This window comes from Bombus fervidus, chromosome 1 (assembly GCF_041682495.2).
Source record: "Bombus fervidus isolate BK054 chromosome 1, iyBomFerv1, whole genome shotgun sequence".
Lineage (NCBI taxonomy): Eukaryota > Metazoa > Arthropoda > Insecta > Hymenoptera > Apidae > Bombus > Bombus fervidus.
The window spans coordinates 12771521-12790059 of NC_091517.1; the positions used below are offsets into that span (position 1 = coordinate 12771521).

The 18539-nt window shown below is 40.8% G+C and overlaps 1 protein-coding gene across 5 annotated transcripts in view; it reads right to left on the bottom strand.

Annotated features, from left to right (window-relative positions):
- Positions 1-18539, bottom strand: part of LOC139986502 (protein groucho) — a 154412-nt gene that overhangs the window by 25520 nt on the left and 110353 nt on the right. For all 5 annotated transcript variants that reach the window (XM_072001899.1, XM_072001890.1, XM_072001926.1 and 2 more), the window contains 2 exons: positions 16493-16772; positions 6669-6694 (listed from right to left, as the gene is read on the bottom strand). In XM_072001899.1, the coding sequence (XP_071858000.1) occupies positions 6669-6694; positions 16493-16772 (306 nt within the window). The remainder of the gene's footprint in view (positions 1-6668; positions 6695-16492; positions 16773-18539) is intronic.

Consider the following 18539-nt stretch of genomic DNA (forward strand, 5'->3'; position numbering starts at 1 on the left):
GCGAGGCAAAGCGCGACAAAAAGGGGCTCCCTGACGGCGAGAAGAGCACGAAAATACAGTCGGATAACGAGTTGTCAAGAGGGATGGAAGTTTTATCGTATGGCACGCGAGCAGGTATAAATCCGAACCGATACGGCAAAGTGGAGCCGTGGAAAACAAGACTGTTTTCTTCTTTTTACGCTAGTCGAGTGGCTGATACTGTGTACAGAGGTGTAGGTTAGGCGGATTTTATTTTCAGGTATGTCAGATATACAAAGGGAAAGAGGAAAAGACTTCCGCAAGTAGATTTGGCTTTCTTTCGAAACGTAGAACTGCCGCTCTTTTTATTCTTTTTTTTTTTTAAGTTTTAGAACGATCGAATTGCATTGCTCGATTGTACAAATAATATATATATGCTCTCTTTCCGACATATTTCTTGAAATTAATTATTCTATATTGCTTTTTTAATTCGTTGAGTGTAGCCTGTATTCTGTATTCCTGTTGTTATTAATTTTACTTTATAATTAATTTTTGTTCTATATGTTATGATAATACGTATTCAGCAAATATGTGATGATTAAATAAGTTGTTGTATTCTTATTTAAACACGTTAACTGTTCTTTCAAATTGGTACGTAACAATAAAAACCTTATACGAAACGATGAATTTTAAAACGATACAATTCGTAGAATATTATGGTTTAGGACGCGTTTGCCAAGTACTTAAATAATAAGTTGATAAAAAAAATAAAAGATCATAATTTAATTATTGAAATATCATCGCAAGAGTTTTATAGAGTATAGTCAATAAAAATTAATTTCTACATCAACTTTATATCTCGATATTCGTTCGCAACCTATACACAGGAAATATCTAAATCCTGCTGCGATATTCGATATTATTTCATCGAAACACAAAAAGCTCTTACCAAGCGAAACAAAATACACGATGGTATAAATTTTTGTTTCGTTAATTTCGTTTCGGGGCCGTTGTACGCACGACGTACAAACACGACGACACGCCCTCGACCGAAGCCAGGACTCGTGCATCGAGCGTTTTTAAAACGCTCTTCCGCGCCGCGTTCTCGCGTGTTTGCGCACCGATCCAGCGGAGAGCATCTTGCTCTCGACGTTGCCTGGTTCCCCGGGGTTAATTTTAAATTGCGCTCGGCGTTGCTCGTAATCCAGCCAGCTCGTCGCTCGCGTCTACGCTCGAGAGTAAACGTTTGCTCGCGCGCGGAACCGTGGAATTCAGCGTGGATAAACAAACAAATATAAATTTCTGTGCAGTTTCTCCCCTCTCTTTATTCCCCTCTCACTTTCTCTCTCCCCCTCTCTCTCTCTCCCTCCTGCCAGTCTTCTGAAACGTGGAAAATCAAACAACCATCACCATCTGTCTCTTCCATTTTCCTCTTTCTCTCCGTTTCGCATTTGCGCTCTCCTATGCACATTTGATCCCAACCACGACGAACCAGGTCGAAAACTACCATTATTTGGAGTTCCAATTACGCGACACGCAAGCGAGCAAGACGCGGAGCACGCGTCACGTATTCTGTTCCCAGGATGGAAAGCAACGGAGCAACAGTGAAACGGCGAGGTTCGTGGCGGTGAAGAGGTGCAGGGGGATGGCGGGAAGGGTAAAAGGACCGACGTACTAGCAATCAGTAACATTATACGACGCGACACGAGCCAACCACCCCATTAGCATTCATATTTCAATTTCATAGCCCTCCGGCTGGTGGTTGTACGGGATCCTGTAAGGCTGCCGGGCGGGGTGTGCAACGGAGATAAATACCAGTTCGATGGAAGGGAGAGAGCGTGAAAGGGAAACGGGTTGGGGAGGCTGGCAGTTGGAGGGATGGGGACAGGTAGCAAAAGAGGATTACCAGGAGGAAGCGGGAAAGGCTGATAGAGGGTGGAGAGAGCGATAGAGACGTGTGAACGAGAACGATGAAAGGGGCGGAGAGAGATGGAGGAAGGGTAGCGATGGGAACGATCTGCTCGTGAATAATAGGGATTATTTAAGTTTGGATTAATCAGGATTTTCGTGTTTTCGATAAATAAACTTGCTTTTTATGAAACGGTGGTTGGGTTCGAAATACGATAGAAATGGACAAAGCAGGTTTAACGAGAACGGTTCGTAGAATTTTTAATTTTTATAAAAGGCTCTTTTGTTAATGCTTTTTAAAAGATACGGGTATTTAAAAAATTCTCGTTCTTCCTTTTAGAACAGTAAAGAACTTTAGCGGAAGAATCCTTTGAAAAATTTAATAGAGGTAGGAGGGTCAAAGTTGTAAAGAATAAAATTTGTTCGCGGTCGTATTTTCAGTATTTTAATCTCGCTGATATCTTTTTTGATAGCGCCAAATTATCGTGTCGATGTTTAAATTCGTTGAAAGCAACTAAGATATTATATTCGCTTTCTATTAAATTCCAACAAAATTCCGATAATAAACAAAATCCAGCATAATTCAGGATTTTTCAATGGTTTCCTCGAGCAGACGATTTACCAGGATTGGACGGCCGTCGATTGAAAATTTCCAAACGATAATCGAATTATTCCCATCGCTAGCCGGTCCGTACACATTATGAAAGCGCGGCGAGATTACGTACGAGCGCGCCCGTCCCGGAGAGAGCAACGAGGAGAGGGTATGAGAGGGTGAACAGAAACAAGCGAGAAACACGAAGGAGGGAGAAGAGAGAGAGAGAGAAAATTGAATGGTACGAGAGGGGGAGCAGAAACAAGCGGGAAACACGAAGGGAGAGAGAGTTAATACCGATGGAAACCTATTACCATCTATCTCAATGCCGGTGTAATGGATGCGCAGCCCCGATTATCAATCCGTAATAATTGTGCATATTAAACGGACGCTAATTATCGGTCCGGCCGCGGGCCGGGGGCCACGGGCAACGCCGGCAAATTGCGCAAGTTATGCTGGGTGTGTACGCTGTTAAAACACGGCTCGTAATGACGGTCGCGGAAAAGAGCCACGCCGAAAAGATAATTACGTTGGAAATCACTCGCTGACCGAATAATGTAGCGCGGATTGAGCTCGCGCGACCATGTTTTTCTGTCGTTCGCGAACATCAAAGAGAAAAAGAAGAAGAAAGTTATATAAAATGCTTGAATGTTTTAATTAATGATCCTCATTGATCGACTCACACGTTTACTGAACGTGGTTCTTATGTGAGCACGATGGCCTTCCAGCGATTAATTCAAAGACTGTCGACAACTAAAACATCGTTCTTGTATATACAAAGAAATTAAAGTAAGAGGATATAGAGTAACACAACAAGGGAAGAATATATTTTTGTTTATATACGGCGTAAAAGAAATCATTGGATGTTCGAAAAAGCATCGGCATAAATTGATGAAGCGTAACGCGTAAAAATGAAGATCGTCACAATTTTGTAGAGATTAGGACAAAGTAAAAAATAAGTCGAAATTAAACTCAACAATTACAAATACAATGTTTAATTCGATTCTTCAACTTCGAATCGGTTAACAACGTTAAAATACCGACGTGGTTACTTTTTCCCCTAAGTGCTTTCTTTGTAATAAGCTCCTTATTTATATTCTTGTCACGTTCGCTATCAGAAGATTATCGACGTGGCACAGCTCGATCGAAACGACCAAAAACCTCCACCAACCCTCCTCAATCTTTCTACCATAACGTAGCCCAAATCACGATCAATCTACCGCTAGATAACAAAGCCTAGCCCGAAATAGATTCACAGTTTCCCAAAATCGTTCTATCCGAATGTCAAGAACATCTTGACCACGATCGATCGTCAAGCGATCCTTCAGTGATCTCACTCGAAAGGGATCGGAAGCGGAACGCGGGAACACAGTGACCCCTCCGAGCGGTCTCTCGAGTCTTTTTTGCCAGCCCAGAGCGCTTTTAATAAACGCGCGCCGCGCCCAGCAGTCGCTTTATACTATCAAAGGTGGGGTAAAGGGCGTGCGTGGAAGAGAAAAGGAGGATGGAAGTGCAGGAAAAGCGGGAAAGGGAGAGGCAGAGTGTATAACGGTAGAGAAGAACGGGGGTGCATTTGACGACGAGCTTTTTACGGCCCTGTGTTCCGGTGTTCAGGCTTTTACGTCCATTTCAGGTTTCCTCCTCTTCCACCGGGCTGATTCGTAACCTTCTCTTTCTTCTTCGTGCGCTCTTTCTCCCCTTTTATTCACTCTGTGCCCCTCAAACCCTCTTCGTCACCCCCTTTCACCCCGTTTGTTCTCTTTCTCCTGTTCACTTTCGCGCTCTCTTTTCCCTCTCTATCGTTCGACCGCCGGTTTCTTCTTTTAGTTTCGTAGCCAGCTGATTTTATTTGTTCCTTCGTGGTATTCTCTTTCAGCTGCGTGCTACGCGAACCACACACCAGCAGCGTCGCTTTAATTTCTTTTACGAGATGAAATTCGACGCGGTCCGAGTCGTTCTTCTCCCTGCTAGAACCCGCTACTTCCGCTCGTCCTACCGATTCCAAAATCCCCGTTCACGGTATGTATATAGTCGAGTATAAGGCTGCTTTCACACGCAAATACGTGTAGCCGTGATCCAGCAGTAAAATGAAGAAAGATAGTCATACGATACCGTGTCCATTTAACAAGGTGGCCGAGTGTCGATAATTTTCTTAATTCTTTTTAACTCAAACAGGCTGACAATCTGACTATGAGAGAGAATCGAACAGACTAAGCGATACTGTATTTATCACACAAATGGAATAATAAAATAAATTTCTATGATTTCATCTGTTGCCTTGTTGGTATGATGCGACGAAATTGGTTTTAAATTGTCTAATGCATATATATTGAAATATTGGCATCTGTGAGAACGATAACGAGTTGGACAATTTTCCAACAAAATTTAGAATAAAACACAGATGATGTCAAAATCTGAGTCTGTAAAATACGTATCAAATTAGAAGGGTTTTTTCCAAACTTACTTACGATTAAATTAAACAGTAATATTTAAAAGCATTAACTGTATCGATATATGACAAGTCAGTTAATTTCTAAGCAATTAATTAAAATTTATCCGTCCGGATAATAATAATATAAAATATATAATGATAATAAGACTGTCCGGGTATTTTTTTGCGATGACGTATGCGTATCGCCGTGTGGAAGTAGCCTAACAATTGTACAAGATCTTTTACGGAACACGACACGCGACCCATAAAACCCGGCAAACGGTCGGATTTTACGAGCACCGTATCCGTTTCTGTCGGATCAAGAAAACGAGGGAAAAACGAACCGATACCGGCTCTCGCCCTCTCGAAATTCGATTCGAGCGACGTCCATTCGCAGATTGTAATTGCGAATCTGTTTAATTCCCAGATTCCCTCGGAACCGAATTCTCGCGTGAAAATAAATTCATAGATTCGTTTGTTTTAACGAACTGCAGGGAGACAGAAGGGGGAGGAAATGGTAGCATTCGGTGGAAATCGAACGAGTTTGTTTGGCTGCGCGCGATTTGTGTGCTGGCTGCACCGAGTAAATTGGTCATGAATTAGAAGTTGTATCGGTTAATGGTAAACGTGCGGTTGATTTGGGAAAAAGTTATCATACAGTTTTTCGTTCAGTCGAATAAATAAAATTAATTGGACCGGATTTTATTCGTATAATACGACTTCTGAAATACGTAATTGTCGATTCGATTTTTGTTAAAGTTTCGTATTGATTTTGTAGAAAAATTGTACTATTCTTTTGTTGGAAAGTTTCATCCACTCCCATTTAGTCAATGTATCGTTAAATGATTGAGAGCAATGTTTTAAAAACGTTTCTCCAAACTCACGTTTCCTGAAAGTTTCATAAGCTCGTTTAATTTGCATTTCAACGTATAATGGAAAATCTACAATAAAACGAGCGAAAATAACTTTCTAAGATCAACCATAACGTTCTCTAATTATCCTACGAGATTAATTTAACAGACAGGTGACTAAAAAATAACGTTAAATTCGATTGTAACCCTATATTTCTATCTATGAACTTGATTTACATAATACGCAACATATAAAAAAAGCAGACCGCTTAAATCATTAAGTCATTCATCACAAAAAGATGGTTTAAAAAATCACAAATAATATTATTACAAATATATATTATATTACATTTTAAAAGATAATTCTTCTATCTAACTGTCATTTTTGTCTACATTTCTATTAACAGAGTTGAGCATATATCCACCCAAAAGTTGAAAAATCTCATAAGTAATTTCCTTTTTAAAACAGAAGCTTCGGTTCTCCAAATTTTCAGAAATATTCTAAATTTTCAGAAACGTAGAAAAAGTTTGGAAACGCGATTTAGCGTATCGCGTGGATGCAGTCGCGTCGTTTAAGCGGAAAACACGGCGCGGGAATAGTAGTAGCGGTATAGTGGTCGGCGATTAAACGCTATCGGTGCACGTGTTGCTTGTATTTACGCTGCATGTTGCATCTCGCAAAGCGAAATCTGTCGCGAGGAGAAGTTCATCGCTTTCTCAATGGGATTATCGTTTCAGTCGGCGTCGAAATTCGTCGTGTTCGCGGCGGGTCGAAGAGAATCCCGACATCGTGTGCAACGATATTGCTATTTGCACATTGAACGCCAAGCCGAATAACCGTTTTCGTTGTTAATAGACTGTTATCGATTGCCCATTGGCAAAACCGCGATTCCACCATTCTCTATCGGCTATATTGTACGATACTCACATGCCTCTCCTCTGCCGGGTTAAGACCTGCAACAGATGAAACGATGCTGTTAGATTGGAATAAAGTTTTCTTTTAAACATATACACTTATTTGAGAATTTAAAAAGATCGACATATTTTTAATAACACTTGAATATTGTACATAGATCGTAGACTGAATACTGGAAAGATCAGTCATCTTGATTAATAAACGAATAATGAAAAATTACTTCATTAAAAAGTATAATTCTTCGCGAGATGATTTTGATTTCCAACTGAAAAGAAATGTTATTTTTGAAATTAGTTTTATATTCAATGACTAATCATCTCTCGGTGACTGTTTCTAAAGTACAACAGGAACAAAAGTATACATAGAAGAAATATTGGAAAAAAATGTCTAGTGTTAAATCGTGTGGATTTTTCAAGAAAATTGTTACCAGTCGAGTTGAACGTTTCATATTGACACACATACATATTGATATACATCGTAAAAACACGAATCTTACATAAAATGTAATAATCAAATGACTAAACATTTTAGCATAAAATACGTTGCATAGCGGTATTCCCTAGCGAAGAAGCTGTTCGAGGAATTCATATTAAACGCAGCGAACAGTGTCACGAAGCATTTAATCAAGAACGTGTCGAGTAAGCAGCTTCCCATATAACTTCCTGTCAAATCCAACAACTCATTTACACAGATATCATATTTAACCTCGCATTTCGTCTTAGAACGACGCCAAACATCAGCGTCGCATTACAAGAACAGAAAAATTATCAATAATGAAACGTTCCTAAAACTAAAGTTATTAGATCACGCTGCTTTAACCACCGTTCGATTCGCGTAATTCAACGGCGTCATTCAACAGCTAAAATTACATTTTCTTATATTATATTTTTATTAAGCTCTAAAATTAATTATCCAGCTCGAGAACGTTCCTTAAGTGAACATTCGTTCCGCGATTGTATCCTTCCTTTCCTTTCTCTGAAACATTTCAAACACCGCTGGCTGCCCGCTGAAGACATCGTATTTCCCGTGAAATTGAAGTTTCGCAATGTTTTTCATGATTATTGCGGAACAGAGTCAGCGGTATGCCGGCAGAATCTTTTCCGCGCTGGCAACGAGATAAAAGAAAAAAGCTGCCAGGACGAAGTAGGAGCCAGATTCTCTCTCTTTCTCCTCTCCTCTCCTCGAGGATTTCCGAGAAGGGACGTTGAATGAAAGAAAAGAGGGCGAGAGAAAGAGGCAGGTCGAAGGCGATCCTGAACGAGGAAGCTTTGTCCTCGAGATGCCGGCTTCATAGTTTGCCCTCGCTCGATTTCCCCAACCTCCCTCCCCTTTTTCTCGTTTCCACTCTTTATACTTTTCGTAGGTACACTTTGTCTCGTAGGAAATACCTTAACGATACCATTCTTCGACTGTTGTTACCCACTCCACGACACGGCTATACACGTCGAATCGTTTCAGTTTCTTCTACACGTCAACCATTCTTGTAGGCTGTCTTTGTATTGCACCAATCTTTTTATTTGACTTTTTTTTTTTTACTGTAAATTGAGAACAGGCGTTTCAAGATGCATTACAGGAAATATACCGCTGGAAAAGTTACAGCGTATTTAACTTTGCTGCATTCTTCGAGTTACTTTCGAATCAGTCGAATTTTCCTATTGTTAAGAAGTTTCCAAAGTTTGAAGAGAAAAGGAAATAATCATTTTTTTCGACTTTTTCCTAGAGGTTTTGTTAAACAGTATATGACTTTTTATTTGTTAAAAAGACAGCATGATTTAGGTATAGAAATCTAAAATCTGTTTAAAATGTTACGCACGAAAGCTATTAAATAATTGAGCAACATATGTATTTGTTTATAGTACAATTAGCTTCGAATATTAGTACATTATATTTATGTACAGAAACGTGAAAAAAGATATGCTTCTATTCTTAAAATTGACAAGAACAAATTTTTCTCATGCTCAACGGAAAACCAATCCTAAGAAAATTAAAATAAAAGACAAAAGATAATCGGTATAGAAACTTTATAAATTAGAAAACCAGAATTCCTAATAAGAAGCTACTTTCTTTTTGATGAGATAAAACGAATAAATGGTTCTTTTCCTGTTATATAAGTGCCGTAATAAATGTTGTATATGTGAAATGATTATAGTAATTAAAGTTTCGCCATGATCTCTATATAAATCACCTCTACATGGGCGATCAGTGATCCGTTAATAATTACTTTTTAATTGCTAAAGTAATGCAACGTAATTGGCGTTACTTCACACGATTCTATTGCAGTATCTAACTGAATTTCCACGAAGCTAATAGCAATGAGTTTTATATTCGCATAAACAAGCTGTTGGGCATCAATTCCTGTTTTACCAAGTTTCTATCTGGGCATCTAATCGTTCAACTCGATCTTTAAGATATCTCAACACGTAAGGTACTAGTTTTTTATACGACTTTACCATTACACTCTTGCAACATTTTTGCTTTGTTCTATTTTCCTGCAGTCATCTTGCTGCAATCGCTTTCTAGTTACCAAATCAGTACCGTACTCGCTATAATTTAATTCCTCTACTTACTTAAAAAAAAAAAAAAAATTATATATATCATTGCACTACCATATATAGAAACCTGAAATATCCTTCTGTTTCTCAGACTATAAACCGAAACAAGATAACATTTATAGAGAAAATAATTAATCATAATGGAAACTGCATAATTTTTGATATATTTTATTATAATTAAAATCTTTCCTTTTTTTAAACGAAGCTAATTCTTCAGTGAAATTTTATTTCCCCATCCCAGTGGTATTATGTAATTCGATTTAATATTTGCAGAAAAATAACACAGTGAAAAATATAATCTAAAACCAGAAGAAAACATTCATTCGAAATGAATACATCTTCATAGCAGCGTAGAAATTTATCCGCGAAACTAGCTGAGTAGCGAGCCAGAAGCGGAGCAATTTATAACGCCCAGTGGCTAAAGCAACAGTCAAGACTCCGGTGGTGCAAAACACAGGGGCCGCGGTCAAAGAACGAATTAACGTTACGCCGGCAGCACTAAACGGTCGGCTGGTATCGTCGCTGGCGACAAGAAATCCGGCGTAACCCCCAAGTGGATACGGTTCTCGAGGGCAGGGACGGCGAACGGAAAAACCCGACGCCATAAAGCTTCCGGAGGCGAGCTCGCGACCACTTGTACAAATAAAGTAATTCCTGGAGAGAGCGGCGAGCTCACTTGCGCGTTCTTGCACACCGATAAAACGTATCCGCCTCGCGAGGGTGACTCCGTCGTGTGTTTTATGGCCGGGCAAATTAAGGAAAACCCGTGGCAAAAGGATCCACCCTCGAAGCCATTACCGAGTTGTCGTGGGTGGCGGAGCGCGAACAGAAAAGGGTCGTGAATTTTCTGCCCGTGAACCACATCCAACCAGGAGCTTTCCTTCGTCAAGAGGGACAAAAACGAAAGAGCATTTTCGAGCGTGCTCGTCTTACGCACGAAACTCGCCGATATACCTTCCTTTCTCTTTTTCGCTCTCTTCTGCTCTCTTGGGTGCACCGGCAATCCAGTGCTGGCTGGCAGAAACAGTTTCAGCTCTTTCTCGGCCCCTTTGCCGTGCAACTTCCTGCCGTGGCTCGTAAACGGACGCGGAAGAGCGCGCATAATTTCCCACTAAAACGCAAAGTGCTCGTTTGCCGCGCGAGAACACGTGCATCTTCGCGGGGATGTCGTCGAGATGTCGTGCGCGCGCGTTCACCTTTTCCGCGATCATTAAGTCGAGTGCGAGGGAAATATCAGACGAGGTAAGACCAGGCGGTCGTTGCGAAAGTGGAGAAGCTAAATCAGAGTGGTGGAAGAGATACGCGAGCAGCGTAGACAGGGAAAGGTTTGTAGAGCGACGGTGAACAGCTTCAATAAGGATCGGTAGGCGAGTTGGTGGAATTCAATTTGCGCGGAGATTCGACCGGTTGCGGGCGCCATTGTCTTCGCGAATTACGCGACGATTACGCTTACGTAATTTATCGTGGATGACCGGTGTGGAACCGCTGTCGGAATACAAAGAATCGATTGAACAGGGAGAGCAAGTGGTGGATAAGTTTAACGACCCGATCGGACGAGAAAGCAAACTTGCTGTTGCGCTCTTTGGATGTCGTTGAAGGAATACAAGAGCAATGCGAAAGAAAAAGCGAGGGGGAAAGGAAAGAAAGAGAAAAATGGGAAGAACTAACGATGAAAAGGAGGACAATATCCGGGAGAATTACGAGAAGCGTACACGGTCGAGGGGGCAGCGATCTCCCGGGGGACCATTACTCGCGCAACTATCCACGATGAAATGGTAATGCAAGCGATACCGGTTTCTAATCGTCTGTAAAAGAGTCTTGCCGACTTACTTCGCCTCGCGTTCTGGTAAATCGTTTTGTGAACGAGCGGACAGAGAAAGAATCGGATGAGTGGTGGAGGCAGATATTATGTCCGACGGCGAGGAGTCGTTCGACGAGGGAATCCGGGCAACTCTGTTGAACAACCAAGAGGGTACGAGGAGGTGGAGGGAAGGAGACGCTGGTGAGACAGAGAGGAGAGGGGTGGGACGAAACGATAACGGCCCTGCTGGAAACAATTCGCTGGGGGCAATGTTCCGGAAAGGAGGGAAGAAGTTTCAGTTGCCGCGACAGAAATAGTGGCCCATTACGGTTCCTTGCCTCCGATGCTTCCCATTTCAAAAGGGTGTCGACGAGATTCCCCGTCGTTCTAATATTGGAGAGGGGAAAAAGACGCATCGCGGATCGAGACAGTGATTTCAGATGTCGCGGTTGTTTCGCGACCGCAGTTTCCTCCAGAGAATTGAGTCGTATCGAGTGAAAGAATGCTATCGCGACGATACTACTAGCAGCAGGGATGTATGTGCACGGATGACCGTGTATAACCGAACTTCCTCCTACGGCGACAACATTGTTTCCCGTGTATGATCGTGTTACGCTGAAATGATTTTCTGGATTTTTATTCTCTCGCGGGATATGCGTTCTCTTCTTCCTTTTTCAAAAGAGTAAGGTACAAAGAGTTTTCCTTTGAAACACAGGTAAACTTTCGTTTAACATTTTCCAATATTTTGTTGTAAAATTTTGAAAATCGAAATTGAGAAATGAAAATTATGATTTTCCAATGCGTTCTTCAAGACGAAGTTATCATCAAATTAAATGTATGCTTTAATAATATTTTCTAATTCATGGTTCCGACAAAATTATTTAAATTCTCTGTCTCAAACGTATGATCTATTACCTTGCAATTTATAGTTTCGAAAGAATTGTTCAATTTTTGTACCAAGGTAAATATGTACCTCGCAGTCATCCATCGATGGAACATAAGAATTTATCTGCTATTTGCTCCAATATTATGCTCTCAAATACCGCTCTTTTCCAACAAGAACTAAAGAGTACATCTGAAAAATAAGCAGAAACGAATCGAATCGAACAGCAAACAAAATTCTCTTCGTTCCTCTCCATTTGCTCGGCCAGAAAACCTGCAATCCAAAAGACCATCCTCCATTGTCACGGCTGACAGGCAAACTAACTCGAGCCATTAAGCCTGCACCGTTTCCGGTCGACTTCCATCGGCCGAGCAAGTACCAGGACGAAAAAAGAAAAAAGAATCTCGATCGAGCTTCGAACGAGCCCGGAAATTAAACGAAGACGTCGTTACGGTACATATTCGCAACGATGATGGCTCGTAATTTTCAAATGATAACCGGGAGAAATCGAAGGTTTGTTCCAGTGAAGGAATCATGGCAGGAGCGAGGAAGAACGTCATGGGGTGGCGGACTCTCGGTAGCTGAGATCGGACGGTATTTCATTACGGCGTGGCGGGCCGACAACGCTCGGAAAACGCGAAACAACTTGGAACAACTGGCCGGAGGATATACTCGGCCCGCGGTAACATAGTTAGGCGAGAGTGTAGCTGGAGATATTGCGCGAGCACGGCAACTAGTCGGCTGTGAGTGGAGTGAGTGGAACGCCGGGAAGAAATAGAGTGAGGAAGGGGGGATGGAAGGACGGAAAGAGAGAAACGCGGCAAGTGGAAAGAGGAAACGGACGGAAGTAAAGAAGGACGGGAGAAAGGGCAAGAGAAAGAGGGCAAGAAGGGCTTTGGAGGGCGCGAGAAGAGGATGAGAGGAACAGGCTGAGGGGCGCGAAGGTTTAGAAGAGCCACCTAGAGGTGGATGGAACGAAAGAGGGGAAGAGTCGGAAGTACTCTCGTGTCAAGAGGAGATTCTGAGTGCTCTTCTGAGAGACGACCATGCACAGCGCGCGAGCAAGAGAGCCGACGACGACGACGACGAAGAGAAGAGAGGCGTTGCGCAGGGAGAGGACGCGAGTGGAAGAGAAATAGAAAGACGAGGTTCGACGAAACGCGAGGGATGGGGACCACGGAACCAGACCAGCCTGTGCATAAACGTACACGTATGTACTTGTCTGTATGTGAGTGTTTGGCAGAATGTGTGCGCGATAGGAGAGTCACTTGAAGCTCTCGCGACTTTGTCAGCGCTACATGGAGCCTAAGTGCGAACGTTCTTGCACTCGTGTGCCGTCCCAAGGAGAGGGACGAGGACGCGCCGGTGCACAAGTGGATCTTCGAGGTCAAGATCGAGGGTTCTGCGAGTTTCAGGCTTAAGCACGATCGTTTGCGTCACCGTTGTATTGCGGCCCGCTTGAAATATCCCTGTGTCACACGCTATGTGCGCTCTCTCTCTCTCTCTTTCTCTCTTCTGCGTTTGCATTGCCACCCTACTCTCTATTATGCTTCCTGGCTGCCTTGCATCGCGTTACTATCAATTTTGTTGATAGTTGGGGCTTTCAACGAAACGAACTTTGATTTTTCCTTCCTGGTATTTATATTATTAGGTGCTTTTATATTCGTATAAATGTTTTAAAAATTTTATACTTGGAATTTGATATATTTATTGCTTCAAATAAATTTGGTTTAGGTTAATGTTCGATATGTAGGCGTTTCGAAAGATCATGATTTAATTCTGGAAACATTTACAGATATCTAGCGTTTGTTGCAAGATGCGTTTTTGAGAGATTTTTACTGCAGTTGATGAGATAATTTGTTAACTCTGGAGGTTATAAATTGTAGGCATAAACACCATCCTCCTGCAAAATTATAGTTGTTTAATATATACGTATGTACGTTAAATAACATGCGTCTTTGCTTACTGATCCAAACAGATTTCGTATAAATGTACAATCTGAGGCAGCAAGTCAGCACATCGATGAATGATTGACAAAAAAAGGTTATCGACTGAACATGGATCAGTCATTCAACAATCACGAAAAAAAGTTCCAACATTGAATATTGAAAGATTCAAACGCTTGAAAGCGTTTTATATTTATAAATTTTTCAACCGCAGTGAATTTTCAATATTTGACAACTCCATCCCATCGATTGTTTTCTATTAAATTTTCATGCCTACCGATGAGTTAATAATAGAACAAACATAACAAAGTTACGCTTATCTTCTTAATCCTACTGTGACTGTCAAATTTTATATACATAAACAAAAAGACTTTGAAAATAGGGACAGACGTAAACGAAGAGAAAACGTAACTAAATATATTTATATAATATGCATTATAGTTGCATGGAAAACTGCGTTTCTTTCATTAACAACTGATAAATGATACGGATTAACCGTCATTCATTTATTTAGCCAGAGATTCAGTTCCATAAGAACGTTGTTTAGTATGCGTTGAAGTAGAAAGTGCCACCTGTTCAGACACAGTGGTAGAAGATTCTCGACGAGAAGATATTGCGACACAAAGTTGCGTTAGCTCAGCGAAGGGATTCGATTTACCAAAGTCGCTGACCTTGTGTTTCGACGTGTTTTCACGTAGATCAGCATCTCGCCCGCGAGTATTTTGCGTATCGAACGTAAACCGGCAGCCGGATTCGAAGAATTATTGCACATTCGATCGCGTTTCCTGCAACCTTGCCTCTTGTTTTTCTACCTGGTCTTATCTTTGCTCACCGTCGTATGGGAAGCGAGCGTTTGCAACCGGATCCTCATGAGACGATCCAGAATGTCATTCTGCATTCCGCTCGATTCCTCGCGAGCAAACGGAGCCGCCTGTTTTGCAACTCGGTTACGGCGAAGTCAAACGACGAAATCGCGAGATAAGCGTTTCGATAGATCCGTTTCCTTTTCGCGTATCTTAACATTACGATGATATAGTAGCCTCGCACGAGTGTCAAATGTTAGCGTATAATTACTAGACCACAGATTTTATGCAAATTTATATTTTTCTGAACGTAATTAAAAAAATGGAAGTTACGAGATTTGTTTCACCAACTCCGGTATATTATATGTATATTGTCTTTGGACCTGACAAGCTATCTGTCTTTCGTTTATGTCATATTAAAATTCTCCTATCTAATCGCAAGCTGATATTAAACTCAGGAAAGCAAGAAAAATGTACTTGTCGTGACCATTTCCTGTGATCTTCGTATACGTAAAAAAAAACTGTTTTAGTAAAAAAAATTTACAATTTTTCTGCCGGTAAATTGTTTTCATTTCAACAGATATGTGACCAGCTAAAACAGAGACTTGTGAAATATTTTACTGATATCGTTGTTCGCTTCCTGGTAACGTTCACGCAGCATGGAAAATGATCGAAATGGGTACGAACTGATGAGAAAAATTGAGTAACGACTGATTACTTCTGTCAAGGAGTTGATTGTTCTTTGTACCGTTGCGAAACGGTTTTATGGGATCGGTCATGCAACGAGAACAGTTTGTAGTTTCGTTTTGGAGTAACAGAGAGAAAGGGACTGAATAGAGTAATAAAGTCTATCTGTGTTCAATCTCTTGCAAATAATTGCTCTTTTAGACAGGTTGCATTATTAATGGCTTTAGTTTTGAATCGTTATGTAATTCTTTGTCACGTCGCGGTACGATAAATACAAGTTAAATTTGTCGTAATTGGGTGTGTTATTATGTGTTACCAGTCGTACAATGGTCTCCGATTAATTTTTTCTCCCTTTGAAACTTGATTATGTCTTTACGTGCAACGAAACGCCGAAAAAAGGCAATTGCAATTTCATGGGCCTTAATGAGGTATACGCTTAATTAAGGATACATCTATCACTTGTGAATCACGATGGTGAAATAACAAAAAGCTTGATCTTGTGACGTTCAACTTGTTTTCTTCTATTATTTTCTGCTTCAAACGGAATATAAATTACCAATTATCCTAATTATACGCTTGAAGCACGCGTTTTACGGTTTATCAGAATTCCTAGCTAAACTATCACTGTTATTACTAACTGTTTACCTAACTTGACGATATTGGAGGAAACTGAGAAAAACAAGAAATTAATTGTTTTTATTAGAAAGTTGATTGCATTTAACGTATATGAAACGTATCGCCTGTATTATTCTGCAATTAACGCGTTTCTCGATAACATCACTCAATTGCAAGGCGCGAACGCTTATTCCAGCGAAAGGTTGCTAAAGTCTCTTTTAATTTACCGAAACGTTATAGCTTCATTTTATTATATTGAAAGATATGTATTTAAATTAAAATATAACGATATTTATTTCTTAACATTATCGAACAACTATTTTTCAACGAGCTTTACACCATTTGACATTTTAATTTTTAACTCGTTCTAATAGAACTAAATTTAATTATGAAAGAAATGAATCATTCAATCTGCTAGCAATACACATATTTCCATGAATCGACACAGCCTGTAAATTATCCTAACATTCTCATTGATATTTAAGGCCTGTCACATAAATTCTACGTAAACGATAGACAAACGTCGAAAGGGTGAAAGGTATGACTTACCTCCATTGTGCTTCAGGTCGTCGGGTTGACCTCGATGAAGGTCCGGTTTGGTCAACATCGAGAGAGGATGGGCAGCTGTCCCTCCAGCAGTTGCTGCCGCACCCGGTGGAATACCTAATCCGAGAAGAGCAGCGGAGGCTGACGTAGGAACAGGAAGTCCCGCTCCGGGGCCGAGTCCAGGAAGTCCAGGTATACCTGGATGTGGACCCATCGCAGCACCTGGTGGTAGCTGCTGGGCATGCACCTGCTGAAGAATCCTTGGCAAGTCTGGCCTTTGTTGCTGTAATGGACGAGGAAAAATGACTTTTATTACCTTGAAGATTAACCATCGGTCGTGATATTTCTAGTCAATGGACTTAGATAAACAGTTATTGTTTCCCGCTAAGTTTAAAATCGATTTTTATCGAAGTCATAAATTAACAAGTTAATCGTAAAGGTATTTGCAAATCTTATCAGGTTCTATATTTTATTTTTATATAAAAGTAATACTAAATGGTACGAAATTTAAGATACGTAAATGTTACAATAAATACGATGATGTGCCACTTTTTGTAGCCATTGTAGGAACGATCATTGGTTGAAATTCTAGAGTTGTTATCATTTTTGTGGACATCTATTATTATATCATAATCGTGTAATGGATGATACAAAAAAGCTAAGCTTGTTAGAGTATTTATTTTTTCATATCCCTAAAGTGATCTGAATCTTGCTTATCATACTGTTAACGAGTTTAGTTCTAGGAAAGTAACAATTTTCAGCATAATTCGATAGAAAGTAGAAAAGATTAGATAAAGGTATTATGTGTAGATAGAAGTATCGATAAAAGTAAGCAATTCCTAATGTTTCCACTATCAAAACGTTACAAAAAATATCTGAAGCATAAAGGTATAGACATCGTATCGATCCTTCTTGTAATTGCGCAATTTTCAATTCGTTGTAAAAGGTATCTAGAAATTCAGTATAGAAAGCAAAGTTGTAATATCAATTTGTAAAGAATTTACGACGAGTAGTAAAGGCAAGATTTTATGTTCAGCACACCGATTACCGGTAATTGACAAGCGCGTCGAGATTTCCAGATAACATCCAATCACCGATCCAGAAATCTAATCTGTGCAACCGATAAACACGTCGTTTAGATAAGTGGCGAGATTAGATTGTACAGCCCGATGACATCACTGAACAATGATGAAACACGCCTCCATTAATTATTTTTACCTCTATTAATCACCAAGCTAATACACTGCTCGTAGTTCGCTCGGTATCAAATAAATAAATAGAGACCCCCTCAAAAAAAAAAAAAAAAAAAAAAAACCGTACAATCCGAAGGGTTAGAGATCGTACAATTTTTTCCACCATATTTCCGTCCACCGTGCGAGCGAATCGATGTAAACGTTTTCACCCTTCGACCGTGCATGCGTATGCCAAGAGAAAACGAATAAAGAAGGAGAAGAAGTAAGAAAAAAACGCGTAGTCATCGATCGTAATTTAATTCTCTTCGCTTATTCCGTGCAGGAGCTCCCCTGTTCGGCATTCGTTACGCGGGACACAACTTTCCACCGGGCAGAGCATACAAATCACGGGGGCAAACTTCCACGGGGTCGCGTTTAAATAACCCTCGGTTCCTCTGCCTCCCGACGCGGCAGTCGTGGTAAATCCGAAAGTACGAAACAAGTGGCGGGACTTATGTAGCCTTCCCAACGAGTAGGACGAGGAACGAAAAGCTAGAGAAGGAAAGCGAGAGAGAGAGAGAGAGGGAGGTAAAAGGAACGAGAAAAGTTTCGACGAAACCATAAACGTACTCCCTCGCGCCTGCTAGTTTCCTCGTTAGTTGGCTATGTCGGTCGAGTTTCAGCTGCCAGACAAATTGTAGAGTCGCGCCACGGCAGCGGAGCGTTTTAACGCTTGGCAGATCGCGTTGCTGGAATAAAGACGACTACCAAGAGCGGTGGAAAGAGAGAGAGAGAGAGAGAGAGAGAGAGAAAGAGAGAGAGAGAGGAAGACGTCAAAGAAGCGGAAGAAGGTGGAAACGAAGAAGAGACGCGAAGGA